Source organism: Larimichthys crocea, chromosome XXI (genome assembly GCF_000972845.2).
Source record: "Larimichthys crocea isolate SSNF chromosome XXI, L_crocea_2.0, whole genome shotgun sequence".
Lineage (NCBI taxonomy): Eukaryota > Metazoa > Chordata > Actinopteri > Sciaenidae > Larimichthys > Larimichthys crocea.
This window is the reverse complement of record NC_040031.1, coordinates 10,948,024-10,969,756: the sequence shown is the minus strand read 5'-3', so window position 1 is coordinate 10,969,756 and position 21,733 is coordinate 10,948,024. Positions and strand designations below refer to the sequence as shown.

Genomic DNA, 21,733 nt, shown 5'->3' with positions numbered 1-21,733 from the left:
AGATTCTGCTGGATTACATTCACAAGAAAGTCATTATAGATAGCATCATTAAACATCAGCCTAGTTTAACAAGAGTAAAAACTTTGGAGCTAGATTCACAGATGTTTGTAGAGTATGTAGTCACGGGGACACGATAAGCAAACAAGGAAATTTACAACCGATTCTCTTGACGGCCACGAGACCCCGAACAGAACGAAGACTAAAGCTTGAACACAACTGGAACACGAGGACGTTATTTTCAGTTTCTCCAAAATAAAGCTTTTTTTTTGTGTGTGTGTAAATATTGAAAGTTCAGAACATCTCACTAAAACCGCAACGATTATTTTCTATTATTGATCAATTTCTCGACTAACCGATGAATCGTTTTGTCCGTAGAAGGTCAGAACAGTGAGAAACTTTTATAAACTTGAATTATTAGTTGTTGGTGTGTACGATCACACAAAGAAAGAAAAGCAGAGTGTGAAGTTGATTCTCTTTTCCGACACACCCCGCAAGTAAATTTGGTTTCAATGAATGTCTGACCAGATGTTTTGGTGACGTGACTTCTCTCTGAAAATGAAATGAAAAGGAATCTTTCTTTTTTTTTTTTTTTTTTCGGCTCACGTGGGTCCGGGTGGCATTTATGGCTTTTAAGCGAGAACGAGATGTGAGCTTTGGCTTGTTGGCGTGTGCAATGTGACAAACTAAAACCTTCACTCTTTAACTTAAGGTTGTTTTTTTTTTTTTTTGTCTCATTGAGACACAGCAGAACATGGCATTAATTTAAAAAAAAATTAAATTAAAAAATATTTGGCATTAAAATAAATCAGACATTAAATTCATGTTCTGAAGTGACTAGATGAGCCCAGCCTCATTGACAGTCCTGTTAGTGTGCTGCATGTGAGCCTTACGCGTCTCCTTACATCAGAGGGAAGCACAGCTTCCCGTCGGTGTGATTGTCGTGGATGTGTTCGTTAGAGTGCTGCAGATTTCTCAGTGCCTCAACTTGAGTACAATCTAGTGTTCATAATCTATTTACCCTAAGGAAATAACAACTGTGATAAGAAAACGTCTACAAAAAACACCCAGACTATATCCATTATATCATGTATAATATCAGCAGTTAAATACCTAGAATATGGTACATCTTGATTTTTTTTTGTTGTTGTTCTTTTCAAGAACAAAGCCCGAGAGGAGTTCGTCCCTCTCGGGTGTCGGACTGAGAGAGGATCCCCAGCAGTTACAAGGACCTCGAGGCTCAGCGCGCCCAGGGATGAAAACCCTGAACCGTAAAAAAAAATCTCGTCTCCCACATGTAAACAATGTATCAGGAGCCTGCAACCAAACTTAAGAAGACTACTCTAATCACTCAGAAATGCATGGGAATCAATGGACACTAAATAAAAATAAGAAATGGAATATTTTTTAAATCGAACCCAGCTGGAGAGCGTCCGCGTTAAAAAACCGAGCTCCGTTCTCTCGCTGCTGCTGCTGCTGCTGCTGCTGCTTGGCAATATTGTGGCCAAAAAATCCTTCAGGTTCATACTGAACATCAGTTACCTACAGAAACTCGTCACTGCTCCGAACACTCTCTCCTTTTTCTCACCTGCACTCACGCGACTGCACAAAACACAAAAGCATATTTACAGTGGCGGGCAATGTTTTCCCCCCCGACGCTCATCTCTAAGACAGTTTTCTAAGACAAAGTGCAGCTGAGAAAATGGAAACCGCTGTCGATCGTTGGTCGAGAGTCCTACCTACCTACGTCCCTGCTCACCTGTATCCCTCCTTTACTCCATTACTACACCTCTCTGTGATTTTGCCTCCCCCTCATCACCCAACATCCAAAATAATGTATAAATAACACAAAAAAAGTTTCCTGTCCTGTGTATTATTCCCCAGATCTTCCTAAAAAAAAAACAGAATGAGGTAAATCCCTGTAGTAAGACAATATAACTAGACAATGCACCGAATGAAAATCACCCCTTCACCCCTCGCCTCGGCTGAATGACTACTTGGTTCATGTAGGCACAAAAAAAAGTCCATCTGTTTGTCCCTACATGTGTCTCTGTGTCACGATTCTCCTTCAGTCTTCTCATTTCGCCCACCCTCCCTCCCTCCTTCATCAAACCTCATCCTTTCCACCCCCTCCACGTCCTGCTGCTGACCCGACCCGACCGAGTGACGACTCGCGTTCCCCGCCCCTCAGGACTTCCTCTGCCGCACCGTCTCCGAGCTTCCGTTCAGCTTGCTCCGCCCGGACGGGGTGGCTGTGTTGCCGTTGCCCAGGGGCCGGTCCCGGTCGGCGGGGACTTCCTGTTTGCGTCGACGGGTCTCTTTGTAACGCAGTGTGATGTCGCTGTGAGAAAATGGAAGGAGAGAGGCTGTTAATAGAAAGTAATCCTGTACTGTAACTCGTTTTGTCCTGTGAATATAGCAGTGTTGACATGAAGTTGAACTTTCTTAAACTTAAAGTTGTTTTCAGTGTTTCACGAGCCTCGACATTATCCAAGAGGCTTCTCATTTATTTTATTTTCATGCCGACGATAAACTGCCTTACTTCCTCTCTGAAAATATGAACAGCTCTTTTACGTAGGACACTTGATGTGCATCATCGTGGACAGAAGCCAGGAGTCCAGCAGGCTGCCACTTTGTTTCTACAGTGACGGAGATCCAAGGACCAAAATATCACATCCAGGTCTTTGAGGCACTTTTCCACAACAAATGGTGGCTTTACTTTGGCGCGTGATGTTCTACATTAAAATGTGGATACCTCTCATGTATTTTGTAGTTAAAGAAATATCAGTCCTGACTGTACAGCATTTATGTACGCCGGATAACGAGGAGTGTCTGGATGAGAGTCTACACACTAAAGCTCCATCTGCAGAGGTGACCACCTTTGTCTGCTGATACTACGCAGTGTGTTAGATGTAGGGGAGGGACCTGACAAACCTGAACCTGCAGAACGTGTTCATATAGTATTTGCAAATTATTCTTGTTTGTTTGTTTGTTTGTTTGAAGCTGCTTGGAGAAGCAACTTCACAATAAAAGTCTTTTCCAAAAAGAACACTAGGATTAAAAAATGCCAACCTATTGGGACGGAGCCAAACCTTGTGACCACAGAAAGTCAAAACAAACCAATCAAATATTTCACTAAAGTAACTATGAAGAGGCATGCTTCAGTGTGCGGGCTCCTCGATGCACTGCACTGTATAACTGGAGGAGGCGCGCCAGAAGAAGCCGATTGGCTCTCGTCCAACGATGGGCAAGTCAGTTGGAGGAAGCCGGCATGCTGAGCTGCAGATAGTGTGTGTGTGTGTGTGTGTGTGTGTGTGTGTGTGTGTGTGTGGCTGACTGCAAAAGACGTGAAGGGTGCATGCTCAAAATGAAGATGAAAACCACACACACACACACAAAAAAAAGAAAAACAAACAGTGGCATGCAGGAGAAGGATCCATGTGGTGTAATATTTATGACGTCTAGAGGACTGTCAGTGCGTCTATGGATCCAGAACAGTGACGTGTTAGAGGGGTAATATCCAACAGTGCTGACAGGGAGGGAGTGTACCGGTCAAAGCGCCTCTCTCTCCTGTACCTACCTCACTGGACACGGACATTACCGCTGAGCATGAGCAGGAAGGAGTTCGGTAGGAGGGGAGGAGAAAGGGGAAGGGAGAAAATAGACCAGAGGCTTAACATGCTGGGGAACGGCTACACAACTCAAAGATGAATCAAACCAAAAGTAACCGAAAATATTTCACCGCATGAAGTCATGTGGAAAAAAAAAAAAGGAAATCGAATATGGAGCCTGTTGTTAAAAATTAAACTGGATTTCTTTGTAATGCAACACTGACTGCGAACAAATGGTCATTTATTAAACTGTGTTTGAATCTTCAGTGTGTTAAAGGTTCCTCTGTTCTTCTTTTGTTGGTCTCTGTACTCCTTCCATGTACCCTCTTTTCCCCCCTCGCCCACTTCTTACCGGATGAAGAACCGCCACACGGTCCAGATAAAGATGAGACCGATTCCTAAAAACCAGCACTGCATGACGAAGAAGGGGATGGGCAGCATGATGGTGTTGGGGTCGTACTTGACCACTATGAGGAACTCGGTCACCGTGATCGCTGCCACCAGCCACGCCTGCTGCCCGAGCTTCTTGTGGAACTTCCTGACGAGGAGACGACAAATGGTCGTTAGGGAAAAGTCATAGAACTGAAAGGAGGACGTCGAACATGCAAAATAAAGTCTCAATTTGTTTGTATGATTCTGAATAACGCGAGACAACAAAACACGACCATAAAGAAAACACCGAACTGTCCGCCCCTCTCAAAAAAATGTTGTTTATCGTTAAAGGCTTCGCCTTATGCCAGTGGTGTTTAAATATTTGTCAGACAAGCAGAAATGCTCGCCTTCCGTTTGCAGACGTGATAAGCTTACACTATCAGTCGGGTAAATACACTCACTCCCTGCGCTGCTCCGACGGTTTGGCAACAACAACAGCCTCATAATGCAGCACATACCAGCACATGTAGGTGATGTGGCGGCTGGTTTTTGGTGATCTCTCTTTTAGAGCACTGGACTGGAAATGCAAATCTAAAAGTTTAGAGTGTTTTGATATCTGTAAGAAGATTTATTTGTGGTTTGAAGTAACAAAAAACATCTTACACTTAGCAAGAACTGAGCATTTTGTTTCATTAATATTAATGAGCCTCTCCTCTGATTGGCTGGCTGGTTTTCTGAGTGACACATTGCCGGGCCAACCACAGGTTAACACAGTCACCCACTTCCATCACAGAAGTCCTGAAGTCTCTTTTAAAGGCAGTTTCTGAACACGGGCTGCTCCAGACACTGTATGTTGTAACATGCGACCAACTTCATGTTGCTGCTACTCACGGGTCGTCCATGAAGTCGTAGATTTCCCTCATTGCTACACCTCCCACGTTGACGAAGAAGACCAGGCGGAGCAGCACCAGGTAGTGTTCAGGAGGCATCCACAACACGAACTTCAGGTAGAAGGTGTTCAGCTCCGCGAGGAGGAACTGGGAAGGGAGGAGGTGAAATAATTCTGAATTCAGGAGCACTGAGAAGTCACCTTCATATCAATAAAACAGGATACAGGATAACAGGATATTCACCATAAAGATGATGCCTAACACGGCAAGCCAGCGACGGACTGTTGAAGCAGGCTTCCACTCAAACTTCACCCAGCTGTACGGTGTGAACTGGAATGCTATACGCTTTATCTTCCCCCTGCGAGCGACAAAGCAGAGATGCAGTCAGAAATACATCCACCTCGAACACAGCGACAGTCTGTTCACGTTATTTCAAAAGGTCAAAACGAAGAAGAATACGTTTAAACGTGAACATTATACCTTTAGATCTGTCACACAGAGATAATAAGAGTCTCCTGCTTTAGAGGAGGAGCGGTTGCATTCAGTGTTTAGTGCAGCAGAGTGTTAAAAGTCGTACTTGTATGTAGGAATGTTCCACAGGCCCTGCCACTGGTACGGCTTCATTGACAACCAGGCCAGTGTCTTCATGCCACAGTATATCCCCAGACCGTTACACACCAACACATCCATGATCCACTGGAGACAGAAACATCATTTCATCAAAGGGTAAAAAGATTTTTCTTCAGACTTTAGTGATGTGAGTGTCTTTTGTCAGTGTGTGTTCCTTGTTTTTCACATTTTATTCTGTTTAAACTGACCTGTAATCCATTTTTAGTGTGAATAACTAGATGCTTTTACCTCTTACTGATGCGGTCTACAGTCAACACTTTACCCCCTTAATGAAACCCCAGCTATTTATCTGTTTGCATTTTAATATGTTGCTCTTATTGCTTTCTAATGGTGTTTACTTCATTTCCCTGCCATTGCTTTTTATTGCCGCCGTGTTCCCCACTGCAATAATGAAAGGTCTAACCATACAAACAAACAAACCATTTAAAATGCGATCATAAATCTCAATAGCAAAAAATGAAACAGCTTTAATACCGCGCCCAGAGGCATCAGGTACACGAGTGTTACAAAATCACGACGCTTTATGCAAGACATTGCACCATATGACGCTCTTCACTCAGAAGTACAGTGACCTTTGCACATAGTGAGGAGTTTATCAATCTGTCTTTGAAAGGTCGTGCAAAAAAAAAAAGCCTTTTTCTCTGCACTGCAATCCTCCAACGTCTGCAACTTTTACAATTCTCCTTTACATTTTGTAAGAAAGGCCTGAAGTCGCACTGACTGTGCTGGTGTTTGTTTGTGCACTGCAGCCTGTTATTCAAAATTCTGTTTAGCTGTTGCACTTCTTTATTTGAGTGCGCCTGGAGCTCATGTGTCTAAGAATCTTGTACAATTTTTTTGCTGCCCCCAATGTGTCAAATTCTGACTTTGAGAACGCACCACAGAGACGTGCAGACAGTGCACACACTTCAGTGGAAGCCTATCAGATTAAAATGCAGCTCTGCATCAGCCGAGACGGCTGAAAATGTTTGCTGTAATGTGGAAAAGCATGTTTTTATCTACTAACACATTATAATCATTAATACAACAATTTATCAACTTCATTCTTTTATATAATGAGATCCTTTAACGGTTCATATTCTTCTGCCTTAGGGCACACCTGCTGATTCTTTGGTAAACGAACGAGAGGAGCAGACGTGTGTTTTGTACGTACGTGGTCCCACCAGCACTCGGAGAAGTTAGGTAATTGGTGCTCCAGGCTGTATTCCAGGAACTCAAACATGACACTTATTATCATGCACATCCACCAGTCCCGAATCATCAGCGTCTGAGGAAGACAAAGAGGGCAAAAGTGGAGGGTGAGTAGGAGGTGGAGAACGGCGTGGAGTGGGAGGAGGTCAGCAGGACACCCGAGGAAGAAACTTTTCATTGCTGCAACTGCGACAGAGCAAACTGGTGATGCAGTTTCTTACAAGATCAGGGTTGTCAGTCTGTTACAGAAAAGACTGATCCAAGTTTTTGCAGCTGAATCCAGTCCATTAATACAAAGTGTATAATGTTCAGTTAATACATACCTTGATATACCATCCCAGGAAGTGAGCTGGAACAAATCCATCCATCTTGTCCTGTGGAGACAAGCCCACATGCTCTCTTCACAAAAATGTTGTCAAACTTCCGAGTCCTCACACACAATGGCTTATTTTCAAACTTTGTTATATCATCAAACTAAAGCATAGCTTAGAAAAGGAGCTCATTTCACAAGCGTATCGCCTCGGATGACAAAGTAAAACTCATCCTTAAGCTTTAGAAAGCTGAAAATACATCCATGATACTCAGAGCTAGAGCTGCAACAATCAATCAATTAGTTAATTGACAGATAGATCAATTCTTTGGCATGTTTCGCTTGAAGAAAAAAGAATAATACAAACTAATCCCTGATTCCAGCCTTGATTTGATGCATGTTTGTCATATATCACCTTCAGCAGTGAGGAATTAGAAGAATTTTCTAGACCAACAAATGAATCAAGAATAAAAAATAATCATCAGTCGCAGTCCTGCTTTTAACTACAGCTCCTCGTGTTCTAATAAAGCACCACATGTACAGTGAGTCCACATTGAGAACTGGGTCACTGAACAGGACAAAACTGGCATCAAAAAGCTCAGAAATAAAATGCACCCAAACCTGTTCTCCACTGTGATTTTTGACAAATAAAAACAGCTTTGTTTACACGCCTGTCTTGTCATTTAACACATTTGTTACGTTCTTTTAGTCCCACATCGCTAACAGCTGGTTAGCTGGTCTTAATTTGACATTTTAAAAAAGGTTAAGCACACGGCTTGACTGTGATTTAGAGGAGAGGACGTGGTGGTTTGACCCACTATGAGAGCCTGAAATCAGACCAACAGTTGGGCTCTGGGTCTAGCGGCAGCAGCAGCAGACTGCCTCCCCGGAGAGGAAGAAGACCTGATTCTACACTGATGGGCTACAATCTGCACCAGACACAAGCCTCTGGAGCCAGCCAGCCCACAGCCACACTAACTGTGTGTTTGTGTTTCCACAGTAAAGCAGGAGGCTGTGTATAGACTTGTTTAGGCCGCCACACTATTTAAGATCTGGGTCATATCTTTATTAGTAACATCTGAGGGTGTAGGGTAGCACAATATAAATAAACAGGACGACTTCTTATATAACAGGTGCATAGGTGGCATAAAATAAGTCAAATATTCTCACCCAGATGTTGTGGAAGGGGTCGGTGGTGTTTCCTGGGTCGTACATGAGGCAGTTTCCTCCGTAGTCGCGCTCAGGAAGAGGAACCCCGAGCTTGGGGTCGATGTACTTCATGAACTGTCGTCCGTCATGCACCGTCTGCATTTGGAAGAGAGGCATGGAAACTTTTAGTGCTTTCGTGTCACTATGTGAGTGTAATTGTACTTAATTTTCGAATGCAAACGGGGAAAAGGCGAAGTATGAATAAACTATGAATAAATAAATACTTCTTTGTGGTACAGCATTACAATTTTAATGGAGGATTTTAATCTTAATCTTCTTTCCATGTGTACAGAAGATGGATGGTGGATGAAGATACAGTTTGCCAGTTGTAAAGTGTTGCTATTTTAAAGGGTCTGGCTCAGCGATGGACATTTTAATTAAACCAGGAGCAAAGAGGCTTCCAGTTCCAGGTATAGGATCAGAGCGGAGCTTAAATAACAAAAATCCTACATTTTGGCCAGTGTTTCTTCCTGGTTTAAAGACGCCTTCAGGTGCTCCAACATGTGGCGTTTCTGTTTGTGGCTACTTGCTTTAGTTTGTACCAAATCCAAGGTTAATCTGACTGTCCTGCTGCCTTCCTCTGAGGGACCATGTCACCAAAAATGGTCGAATAAAAAACGCCAGAGGAAGACTGCAGTGCGTGTGATAATCGACGGCATCATTATCATCAACGGGCGCACAAACCTGGAACAGGATGAAGATGAGGAACAGCTCGTAGACGACGGTGACACAGAGCCAGAATCGCCAGTAAGCTGCAGAGAGAGGGAGGGAGAGGAGAGTGATGGGTGAGAGAGAAAAATAAAAATAAAACATGTTGGCTGACATCTGGGAATTCATTTGACTTCATTTTTAAGCTTCTCTGTTGTTTAAAAGAAAATGTACACGCTAAACAGTCTGAGTGATCCGAACTACAGGTAGCTGTTTCTGTACCGCTTGTCTCAGTTACATTTTAATGCTCAGGTGGGACTTTTAGTCTTTTTACTGATGTCCAGAAAAACATACAGAGAATAAATGATGCTTGGCGAAAGATATTTTAACAAATAACAACCAGACAGGGTGAGCTGATCCCAAAAACTCATAAATATGGTAATTAAAAAAATTCCCTGAATCATATCTCAGTAAATTAGCTCACATAAACTATAGTGTTTGTCTCTGTCACCAAGGACGCAGATAATTCAGTACAGATTGGAATGCAACAGATAATTTGAGCTTCACTGAGTGACAATAGTGCCCGTGGTAAAGGCCTCGAGCTATCATGTAATACATGCCTCGCAGAAGGGATTAAATTCAGCCGTTATTGTAATTTCTTGTCAAGTGATGTGTATGAACTGTTTGTTGTGATACTCCCAGCTCGTGATCCACTGAGAGTTTCACATTGTAAATCTTCCAAGTCCCTCTGGGGTTTTTTTTCCCAGTATATAAACCTGTGGAGATTCAACTCAACAGCTACGAAGTGCATAACAACTGAACCTACTTGGCAGGCTCGACAGGTCAGGGAGTATGACACAGTCGCTCAGTACTCGTGCGTGCACACACACACGCAACACAAATAAACAAAAACCCCTTGTCTTTCGATTCACAAAGGAGGGGGCAAGAAGGCACAAGTAATGCAACAACAGCAGCAGCCCAAATTCTTGCCCGGCCGCTTCACGCCTCCAACAAACGACGACATCGAGTGTGTGTTTCCATGTGAGCTCCACACCCTGTTATCTTCCTCGTTTCCTTCCTTCATTTCCCTCTGGAGATAGTGGGAAACATGTTGTGTGATGAGTCTTTTGCATGAAGGACCCGGTGAGAAAAAATAGCTACCGACTACTGATAAGAAGTGAACTGTGTCTTTTATTTATTTACTGAAAACTACAAACGCCACAGTGCTCGTGCTGCGTTCAGGAAGCAAACAGTTTAACTTGTGTGTTTACCTGAAACACTGGATTTATATGATGATTTATATGATTATATGTCATTACAGGTTTACGCTGCCACAATAAAATCCTCAAACAGTCTTCTAATTCAGTGCCTGTGGAAAACTCTGGTGTGTATAAATAAGTGATAATCCTCTACAGGCTGTTTGGTCACTTTCCCTCTCTACTTTCCCTTGAAGTCACCAGATAACACGGGCGCCACACTTTGCCATCCTTACTGGGGTTGCAAAAATCCGAAAAATTCCAAATTTTCAAAGTTGGAGACTTTTCACGAGAAGTAAAATGTATAGAAATAAACAGGAATAAATAAATATAAATTTATAAATAGATTTACAAAGTTGAAGATTGGTCCTTAACAGGGAACTTAAATATAGTTGGGGAACTTATATTTTAGCATCATCTCGACTAAAACAACCACATTTCATGCACTTGAATACTTGAACACATGCACAGAACTTTCTAGAACCGTGGACCACACTTTGAGCTCAGAGCACAGCTTGTGAAATAAATAATAATTGTGGAATAAAATAATTAAAACTTGATAAAGTTCTACTTACGATTAAATCTGTTGAAATGTCACGTTTTGGTTTTAAATATTATTTTGCATGGATGTCTTCTTATGACAGAACAAAATGTTTATATCTATGTTTGGATATGATGCGGTTCATTTAAATTACCCCCAATATGCAGTTTATTCCTGTAAATTCACATAAATCTTCCATAATTACCAAGGAGTTTCCGATTTGGAATATTTCCAAAATTCTCCAGCTTGACTTCCCATGTAGAGTTCCTTTGAAATTTACCGGAAATGTACCACCCCTTTGCAGCACTAGTCCTTACCTACAGTTTAAATATTAGTGTATTAAAATAGAAAAAAATACATCAGAGGCGTATAGGCATATACTGTTACTCAAAACCAACACAGTCAAGAATTCACCGTGGCCATGGTATAATGAGATCTGCCTCAGTCTCACAGTAACGGTGTGTCATGAACGCAGCGTGGAAGTGGAAGAAGAACATTTCTTACGCGTCTCCATGCTCAGTCATAGTAGTTTGCCCTTTTATACATTTAAACAGCAGCTCACTGACCCGTGGGAGAGGTCTGTGTGTTTAACCTGGCACAGATGCATAATTTTCATGTTTAAACTTTTCACTGAGCACCGCAGTCCTTTAGATATTACTGCTGTAAGACCAGGGGAGGCTTCAACAACCCTGTGATGAAGATGTTCACACAGGGTTGTTCGTTGGTTAAGTTCGTTCCTCTTCGTTGGATCTAACCCACACCAGGAAGAAACACCCCCTCCTGCTTTCAACAATATTCCTAATTTACTCAAATGTCTCCTTTATTTTGACAATTACATTTAGCTTTCCCTTGCGAGTATTGATCCGCAGCACTCAGAGGATCTTTGTTTCATTCTCGATGCCAACATGAGACTCTCAAATGTTGCTACTGATTGAATCAGCGGTAACGGCTCGAAGGTAATCTTACGTTTCTAATGCGGGAAACGGATGGAGACAAATCAATGCGACGTTAAAAAGGTCAGACTCAACACCTGGGCTTCTACTGATAATAGTATGCTGCTTTATGAACGGTGTAAAGTTCATGTTAATAACCGAAATGGAAGGTCTATGTTCAATGTCTCAGTTTGCAAACAAAGCAGGGGGCTGTTCATAGATGTGTTTGTAACAGGGCAAACAAATGTCTCTCTGACATGTTCTGGACAGGATTCAAACAACTTGACCTGCTCTAATTCTTTAGAGTTTGACCTGAAAAGGTTAACAGAGGTGCATGGTGAGAAAAAAGATGAAGTGTTAGGAAACGCCAGGGTTAGAGAGCTTTCAGTAGTTTGGGATGAACGTGCTGTTCTTACCTGGATGTGGTCTTGTGAAGGGTCCATCTTTCGCTTGTGTCACTCCAAAACAGAGGAACACCAGGATGCTTGCCACAATTCCCCTACGAGACCACAATTAGAAACAGAAAAATGCTATTTAAGTTTTTTTTTTTTTTATATGGGATACGATTGACAGATCCAGGAGCTGATTTGTGCGTCTGGCACACACGAGCACTGCTGTCATCACTGCGGTGCAAGAGAGGAACATGTTTTATGCTGACAGTGAAAGCAGAGATGAAAACCTCCTCTGACTGTATGTGAATGTTTTTCAGTCACAGAATTTGGGGGGGAAGAAATAACATTATGGTGCCAGGTCTGGATGTGAAAGTGAAACAGCATGAATTACTTAAAACTTAAAAAGTCCAGTGTTCAAGAATAAGTATTTCTCTGCAGGAATGCAATACAGTATGATTTATAGTGTATAATCACCTGTGTATAAGAACTGTTGCCTAGGGGCGGTCGGTAGCGTAGTGGGTTGTGCGACCGCCCCGTGTGTAGAGGCTATAGTCCTCGCTGCAGCTGGCCCCGGTTCGAATCCCGCATCGGACGGCCATTTACTGCGTGTCACTCCCCCACTCTCTGCCCCCTGCTTCCTGTCTGTCTATCTAACTATCCTATCATAAAAGGCCAAAAAAATAATCTTTAAAAAAAAGAATTGTTGCCTTAAAATTAGCTCTTTATGTCTATGTTGGAGTTCGCCATGTTGAACCGCCATAGTAGTCCCAGGACAGACAAACCAAACTCTGATCTAGATATGGAATTTTCTTTTTAGGTGAATTTCCAGAGTTTTTCCTACATGCAGGAAAGAGAGGGTGAGACGTGGGACAGTATTCACCGCTAGGTGCCACTAAATCCTACGCACTGGACCTTTAATGTTTCCTTGCCCTGTAATAATACGAATAAATGCATCATTTGGAATAAAAGTCAGAAACACACGATACTGTAAAGGTGGAAACATTGTAATAAGGTACTGACACATAAGTAGGGTGGTGGTTCAACATCTTTATTTGGCTCTTGAAGCTCTCATTGGTCGTGTCTTTAGTGGTGGTGATCAAACATCAAACGTGATGATTTCATTTAAAAAGAGAGTTTGAGGGAAACTGAATTTATTCCATGGAGTACAGACGGGTGGCTTTTAAATTTCGCTTCATTTGTTGCCGGATTGAAGCAGATAAGACGCCCAGCTGTCTGTACAAACTGGACCAATTTTATATATGTAATTCAATGACTATGATTGATTGGCTGTACAAACATTAAAGTGCGATACGCTGTGATCTAAACATAGGTACGAGGGGCATAATTTGATATAACGCGAACCTGGAGGTCTGTTACAGCAGCTGACCATGGATAATTCCTCCTCATTACAATTCCCTCTGTGTTTACAAAGAGATTAGGCCAGTCTGAACACACTGTTGTCAGGTTTTATCGTCTTTAATCGCCGCTGTGTCGAGATCAGGAGAAACCAGGAGAGACCAGACGAGTAAGAAGCTACAAATGAGCAGACGAGGCTTAGCAACTGAATGCACAATGAGATTACCGACGAGTGTGGATTGATAAAGCGAGTGTGTGTAGGTGGGGAAAGTGAGTGCACATGCTTCAGAGAGTGACAAAGTTTGAAGAGCAGTGTGAGAGGATGATCAGTGTGTGGGTAAGATTCAGACTGTGTGTTTGCCAGGAAGAAGCTCCGGGGTCTTTATCCAGAAAAGCCGGACTGCAGCAAATCCTGTTTAAGACCCGTGCCACAAACACAAACAGTCACACACACTCTCTGTCTCACACACACACATCATTTATGCAGCTTGCTTGTGCTTGACCCAGCTTGCATTATTCAACACGATTAACTAATTAGAATATGAAAGCGGGTTCGTTATCACACAACTTAAAACCGAGCGACTCTTCTCCGCGTTTTCAGTTCATTTCGCAAAGCTTTTCCTGTATTAAGAACGCCTCCAGACTCATCGACTCCTCAGCCAAGTCACAAGTCGGTGGAACAAGAGAGGAGCTCAGATGACTTATCAGGAATCTACTCCTGACTCCTAAAGTCAAAGTCGAGTCAGTCCAAAGTGAGCAAATCCAGCTCCAGTTCCAGGAAAGAATATCTAAAATGTTGGTGGACGGCACTGGAAACTCTTAACGTGGCGAAACGTTGTCTGCACACAGAGTGACGGCACCGTTCACAGCAGAATTTCTGAGCAGAATCAATTCAATCTTCAGTGGATCTGCTCGTACTTAATAATGTTCAACTCTGACATACTTCTGAGTCTTTAACCAAGTTTGAACTTGAGAGAGAAGCTCAAAATAAAATTAAAATAAAAAAGGAGCTGTGCTGTACCGTCTAATTCGATCAAACCCTGCCTGGCAGAATTAGAGACAACGCCTGGCAGAGTTTCCTCTTCATTTTACCACAAACAAAACAAGCCGCCACCAACAGTCGCCTTTGCATGACCCACAAGTAGTCAGCCTGTTGATATGTATAAATAAAACCCAAAACATAAACACATACAGTGATTATTTTGCCATGGAGAGCTAAAATCTGCGTCCACACTATTGTTCAAATCTTTTTTTTTTCTCCCGCCTAACTGCTCCAACATAGTTTGTCCTACAGAAACCTGTCAAATCTCACAACGTTCAGCTCGTTTAGGACATGATGGATATTATTTTACTCATTCATACAACATACTGAAATATTCAGCCTTTTCCCAAAACCTTCAAATCTTTCTACAAACCAACTTCCACTACTTCTACATACTTTCAGCTACAGACTTCATTCAAACTTTAAAAATTGTACACAAGACTTTAAGACATTTAAAACTTTTTTTTAACTTCTACTGTATTTCAGCTTATTTCACATTTTGTATCAGGCATCCAGCAAATGCAGTTTTCTAGTTTTCTAAAGCTGTTCAATGAAGCACAGACTAGTCAGTACCGTATGAGCACGAGCTCGATCATTTTGCATTTGTCAAAGTCTGTAATTCAGCAGATCTAATGTACCAGGCTGCTTATTTTCTCTGTGTTGACAGAGTAGGGCATAAAAACCCACTTTCCAAATCGTAATCTAATCAAACGGTCACCTGGTATTCATGCTCTTCCTTTTTCACGGTCATGAGGGATTTATTTTTTCTGTTTTCTACACGTGGCCTTGAAAGAGGGCCAGCTGGGCTCAAGGTGAATGCCACCACAGAAGGAAGTGATTAACTTTGGAAACAATAAATGTTGCTGTGGCTGTGTGGGTTAATGCTGTGTGTTGGAAACAAGTACGCCGTGTAGGTGACAAACAAATACAGTCATTGCACTAACAGAACACTACATGAAGTCAAAGGCAGGGACACAAAAATCTATAGCTGAACCCAGCCATGACTCAACATCCAAAAGCTGAAATTAGAATAAAGCTTTAAATTATTAACGGTGCAGATTATTAATAAAACATGTCGTCTCTCTAGACAAACTGCTGCCAATATGATTACTTCAAACGGTACTACTGACCTCTTGGTGTTGTAGGCCGTGTCCTGCGGTGTCTCTTCCAACAGAGTGACGTAGACCAGAGCACAGGTCAGAATGAACAGCACCGTCACAGTATGGGCTCGCCTGCGGAGAAAGAGAAAGGGAGAAAGAGATGGAGGGGATATTAATAACGTTTGTAAAAGAGGAAAATTCAATAAAAGCCGCTGTCGGATTGAATTTGCCGATGCTATGTGACGGAGGGTAATTTGAGCTCAGAATACGCGAGGTGATTACTAAACAAAGTGCCTTAATAAAGCTCTCAAGCGTCTATGCTCGTGAATAATCAGGTGCAGATACAGCGGAGGGGGAGATAAAACAGATGAGCCGAAACAGACTGGGTTACGTCAGCTGGAAATAGTCGCGAAAAAAGGGTGCGACAAACAAAACAAGACAGATTTCATGTGTCGGTTTGAACTTCTTCTTTTTTTTTTTACTTCGATGGAGGCGCAGACGTCAAAAATAGCTTTTGTATCAATTCCCTGGTGACTGTGGAATCCTCTGCAGATCATCTGCGGCCTGCTGAACTCAAAACATTTTGATGCGTACGCCATACGCTCACATCTCACAGGGAACAAACCTTGGCCTTTTTACAGCTGCATGCTGTAGTGATTCAGCTATACGTCTGTGCTATTGGTGGGATTTATCTCAAGGGGCAAGGTTTACTGATATGAATCACAAGGACATATAGCATGCGGTGGATAGTGAGTAAGCACTTGAATGGGTTGTTTGCCAGATAATTGATAGGGAGAGAGAGGTTTAATACTTTCATATGAATCAGACGATATTTTTCAGATCAATCGATCGACACACTTTCAATTAGGGGTGGGCCATATATATAGATATATCGAATATACTCGATATATCGCGGTTTGTTCTACGTGAGATGTATGAAATGACTATATCGCAACCATCGAGTACTTGTCACGTAAATGTTTTAAAGTTAAATAATAACACAGTAGAAATGCCTACCATGTTATTATTTAACTTTATTTGTTAAAAACTTGTGAGTGTAGCACCCTAATTTGAAATAAAGGGGGTTTGCTAAAATTAATTTGATTGTGATTTTCCACTTTTTGCATGCAAATGAACAAAAACTCTAACAGAAGGGTCTACTTGAATCATCATACCGATGTTATTTTTTGCATCAAAGGGTTGAATTTAACATTCATAGTGATTTACAGGAGAAATAAAAATATTGAGATATATATCGTGTATCGCGATATAGCTTGAAAACATCGAGATATTGGTTATAGGCCATATCGTGCAGCCCTACTTTCAATATGCTTGACCTATTGTGTGGATCCTGTGTTTGTTTGCTCAGGATTACCCCCGGCTGCTTAAAGACGCCCCACTGAAGTTAAAACACTGAGACGGCGTTGTGTGTGTGTGTGAGCGACCTGCAAGTGAACTGTGAAGCCATTAAACAGCAGCCAGCGGCATCATTTAGCTAAATGACACGACCACGTGCACCAAAGAGACAACCGCAAAGCAATTCGGCCTTAATTTCAGCAACAAGTTGCAGACACGCACACCTCTAAACTGTGTCTTGGTCCATTCTGAAATCACAGAGAAGATATTTAGTCCAGATATTTCATAGTTATCAAATTAACAAAGGCTGTATGGGCTGATATTTGTTTTTTTAAAGATATTTCAAAGAGATTTCACGGTTGCAAAATAAACTGCCAGTGTTCTCTGCAGAGCATTAAACACCGCGAGTGTTCGTTACCGTCAGCTCATCAAATTAGCAAAACAAACATGAAACCATGTCCCCGAGCATGCTCTGTGACATTTGCCTGACACAGCTACTCTCCAGAGACAGACAATGCAGCCAGTGAGTTGCTTCAAAACAAATAAACTCTCCATATTTACTGCCAGTAGGTAAAATGTCACCATAACCAGCCTCTTTTCTGGGTTTTTTAAGTCCTCAGATAGCGACAGGGGTCATTGGCACAGAGGTTTTTTTATGTAAGTCAACAACAGACAATCAGGGGGAAATGGTTATAATATAAAAAAACAACAACATGAGTGTATTATCTAAGGGTGCTTAATATAAAAGCTTGTTTTGTATCGAGGCCACTGCTGTCATCTGTCGAAGCCAAAGAACGTCAGCCCCCTCTCTCTGCCGGCCCTTTGGCTCGGAGTGTGAGTCACGGAGATGGCACGCCAGGTGTCATTAGCATTTTCTCTCCCTGTTCCACCTCCTTATCCAACCTGTTTGGCAGGAGGCACACAGGGGAAGGGCCTGGCTTCTCCCTCGCTCGAAAAAACCACAAAAACACCACCAGCAGTAAAAAAGACGCGCCGGAAATACCAGCCCGGCGCGACTGACAGGCAAGCCGAGCTTAGAGCAAAATCTAGCACTAGAATTGAGATACAAGATACTTGTTGACCAAGTTTTCTTGAAGGCAGCTGTGTGGCTGAAACAGGCTTGATGAAGACAGCTTGTGACTTCACTGTGCTGTAAATAAAATGCGACTATTTCATACAAAACGCTCGATTGTTGGCCGCCGATTTCAGTTTGTCACAGATCACAGGTTTCCTCGCCTTGTGACACTTGGATAACATCAAATCCTGTCATGAGCTTTATTTTATTTTGTTACCACGCCAACTTTAGAGTTTCTTCTTCTGAGATATTGTCAGTCAAAAATGCACAAACTGTTTGCGTGGGCAGAGATGCTATTTGAGACAAAATAAAAATAATTTTGCTTCATCAGGCTGCTGAGTTCTGCTGCATGACGACTGTTCCTCTTTCCTCAGAAAAAAAAAGAAACACCTCCCCGAGTCTAGTCTGTGCTAATGAGGCAGATTGCATGCCCGTAAGGTCAAGCTCCTTAACAAGCAAAGACAAGAGAGACTTTTCTTGGTAGAGTGCACGGCTCGTGTGTTTCTGCACTGACTGCAGGATCAGAAATCCATAACCAGCAACTTTTTTTTTTCCACTGCTACTTCCTCTGTGTAAGTGCTGAGTTGTGGTCAACTAAAAATGTTAATCACAGCTTAGTTTGCGTCCGATGCAGGAGAATGTTTTATCAGGAAGGGCTGAGATGCCCTGGAGATTATCAGAGACGTGTGTTTGCTGTTCTTTCTACTTCTCGATGTTCGGCTCAGGGTGCCGTCTGATCCGTGACGGCCACGGAGCACATTATCAGCTCTCCGTTCTGACAAACTGGGAGTGTCACGCAAACCATTGTGAGGCCGGATTTCACAAGAGAGCTCCAAAATCAACTGCATTAACCTGAGCTGGTCATTGTGTTGTTAAACTGAGCAAGCCTCATTATGCAGTGTCTTCATATCGCATGGCTGTATGATGAGTCGCCAGTTCATTGGGTGGTTTTAAGTTTTGTACAGTTAAAAATTAGACAGAAAACAAATAATGTAAAGTGCAAGAAGAGGCAGAAAGCCTCCGCCAGCTATATATACATAACTACATAAAGCAATGACAAACTTGTGTGTATGTTAACCGACCTAAAACGAAGTCTACAAGATATGTAAGGGTGCTGTAGTTGAATTATTCTGCATAAACTACACGTTAAAACTGATATAAATGAGGTGGCCGTATAGAGATCTCGATGCATACTTTACTGTAGGAAGCTGGTCTACTTTAATCACAATGGTATCTTAGCATCTTGTTTCCTGTTGCTGCCCCTGCTGTACTGGAACAACAAGGTTCACGAGGTTCTAACACAGTAATGAGAAATGCTCATTAAGCCCTTTCTGTGGGAGCACCAGCCTCCTCTGCCGTCACACATATTGGATAGCTTAGCAGATCCTCACTGCCACTTGCACACTTACTCAGGCTTAAATATTCCTGAAAGCGACAGGTTAAATGGCCCGTACGTTGAAAGATGGCAGCGGAGGACGATGCCCTTGAATCGGAAACACCTGCAACCCCCAGCAGCATGTGCGTCTTGTGCCAGTTCACCGCGTGGACAGAAAAATGTGTCTTGACTTCAGGATCTCTTTCCGCTGAAGGCGCAGACTCATCAACAAAAGCTGCCCGAGCTTGGATCTGCAATGCAAGCATCCACTGGCCAGAAAAACATCAGCAGGACGGACACCTTTAAAATCTGACACTTTGTGGAGTAACGCACGGTGACTGTGCATGAGTTTGGAACAAGGTCAGAGGATTTGCTCACTTGCCTGTCTTTCAGTTCACCTTGAAAAAGCCACAACACACCTCACCTTACTCTATTCTCTGCAGGAGCTGGAGTCTCTCTTCAAGATGCTGCAGCATTCAGTGTTTGACATTTAAAAAAACAGACAGCTGACATTGCCACAGAGAGAGAGACAGACAGAGAGAGAGCACTCACCAGAAAAAGGTGTTGGTCCCGTCGTCATACACCTCACACTCGGTGTTTCTCCGGTGCAGACTCTCCCTGGAGGTCTGCTTCATCACACCGGCTTTGCTCGGAGTCGGACAGCCCGGCTCGACCGAGCATCCGTTGTTGACCTGCCCGGCGTTGGATGCGGCTGTGGCGCACTTGCCGGTGCCGGTGCTGCCGGTGGTGCTGCTGGTGGTGGTGGTGGTGTTGATCACGGCGGCCACGCTGCTTTTCTTCGACTCGGGTTTGGTCATGACTTCATCCACTCGATTCAAACTGATTTATTTTTTTTATTTTTGTTTAATGTAACACCTGGGCTCCGCTCCAGTGTTGGTGTCATGCGCGTCAGCCCCACCCAAAGAAGTCCAGTCTGTCAGCATCCTGAGGGGTGGAGGGAAGGGAAAGAGGTGGGAGGGTGGATGAACGTTACCAAGCAAGGGGAGGAATAACCTGAAAATCACGTCCTGTGGTTTAATCACACACGCTACGTGTGTCAAACGCAGGACATGTCGTGTCACTTCCTCCGTGACAGTTTTTACTGATAAACAAATCACAGCTGGAGCTAACCGCGTTAGCCTCTCCGTAGCTCATGACCTCTGCTAACACAAAGCTAACTCACCCGACTGACCCGAGACTTTGACACGAACCGGAGGTTAAAGTTTTTAAACGTCTTTATCCGCCGATAAACCGAAGCTGGCGTCACTTACCAGTTGGATTTCAGTTGTTGTTGTTGTTGTTGAGCCCCCCGAGGAGATGCTACATGCTACATCAGTGTAGCTTCGGTCGGAGAGAAAATAAAGAAACAAACAAAGTTTAGCGGTGACACACACAAACACACACACTCTGTCTGCCTCCTCTTACTGTAAGCGACAAAAAGACAACCTGTGTGTGTGTGTGTGAGGCTGCACACGCTCCAGACACATCACATGGGACACACACACACACACGCATCAAGCTACAAACACAGCTATAATACCGCATCCGGTGTTATGGAATTCACAATAAAAGGCGGCTACGCAATCAAACGTTGGGCGTGCTTTTGTTTTGAAAGAGCGACCGTTAAAACTCGGATGTCGTACTTTCGTGTTTGGCGGGTTTAAAGCTGAGGGATCATCCGTTTATCTGCTTATGAGTTCACGTTAAACTTTAATGTCCACCGTTAAAGTGTAAACATACTAAAAATAAATAAATAAATAAAATAAACATGCTATACCGAAGGAAAAAAAAACCCGTCTCATTGTATGTTTTGGATTTATTTTGTATGTCGTCATTTCCGTCCAGCCTCAGACGTCATTAGCCGGGATAAATAAAGAAATAAAGCAAAATAAGATTAGAGAAGGAAAAAATATAAATAAATAAAAAACAAAGTAGGAAAAATCAACTGGAAATAGAAAAATAAAAAATAAATTAAAATAAAAATCCAAATTAAAAAATAAAAATCCAAATAAAAAAAAGAAATCCAATAAATATCCACAGGTTTGCTGTGGGAAACAGTAAAATTACATAATGTTTATGCCAATGGCTTCGATTATCCTCAAATTATTTGATAAGCCTTCTTAGATTACTCTTCTCTTTGGCTTTTAACACCATGTAGATGGTTGATTTTATGTGCATACATGCATTTTGTTATCTACGTATTTATTTTTGTCTGTTTTTATTTATTTTATCTAGTGCCTTTCTTTTATTGTTTTGTTGTGTTTCTATATTGTTATTCATTGTGTTCTTCAATACGATTGTGCAGCACTTTGGAAACCCGGTGTTTGCTAAAATCGTGCTATATAAATAAAGTGGATTGGATTGGATTGGATAGTTATCAGAATCAGAAATACTTTATTAATCCCCACAGGGAAATAGTTTTTGTTACAGCAACTCCCAAACAGAAGTTT

At 42.4% G+C, this 21,733-nt stretch overlaps 1 protein-coding gene across 3 annotated transcripts; it reads right to left on the bottom strand.

Moving 5' to 3' along the window:
* Positions 1-275: 275 nt before the first annotated feature.
* On the bottom strand, positions 276-20,826 carry ptdss2 (phosphatidylserine synthase 2). 3 transcript variants are annotated; one of them, XM_027272796.1, is made up of 14 exons: positions 20,730-20,818; positions 20,555-20,624; positions 19,836-20,228; positions 15,508-15,609; positions 12,004-12,086; positions 8,895-8,962; positions 8,172-8,306; positions 7,015-7,065; positions 6,654-6,767; positions 5,448-5,566; positions 5,114-5,228; positions 4,872-5,017; positions 3,961-4,146; positions 276-2,338 (listed from the first exon to the last, which is right to left on the bottom strand). In XM_027272796.1, exons 3-14 carry the CDS (start codon positions 20,099-20,101, stop codon positions 2,185-2,187), a joined length of 1,539 nt encoding a protein of 512 aa, XP_027128597.1. In that variant the 5' UTR covers positions 20,102-20,228; positions 20,555-20,624; positions 20,730-20,818; the 3' UTR covers positions 276-2,184. The 3 variants fall into 3 exon arrangements, with proteins under 3 accessions (XP_027128597.1, XP_019121351.2, XP_027128598.1); XM_027272797.1 differs by adding an exon at positions 3,578-3,600 and having other exon boundaries at positions 2,261-2,338; positions 20,555-20,826; XM_019265806.2 differs by having other exon boundaries at positions 20,555-20,826.
* Positions 20,827-21,733: the final 907 nt, after the last annotated feature.

Bases quoted from the DNA above. Each gene is read 5' to 3' on its own strand.
- ptdss2 (XM_019265806.2), bottom strand. From the start codon at position 20,101: ATGACCAAACCCGAGTCGAAGAAAAGCAGCGTGGCCGCCGTGATCAAC. The intron at 8,963-12,003 runs GTAAGAACAGCA...CTCTCTCTGCAG, and splicing joins CTTCACAAGACCACATCCAG to CTTACTGGCGATTCTGGCTC. The intron at 5,229-5,447 runs GTACGACTTTTA...TGTCGCTCGCAG, and splicing joins TGGAACATTCCTACATACAA to GGGGAAGATAAAGCGTATAG.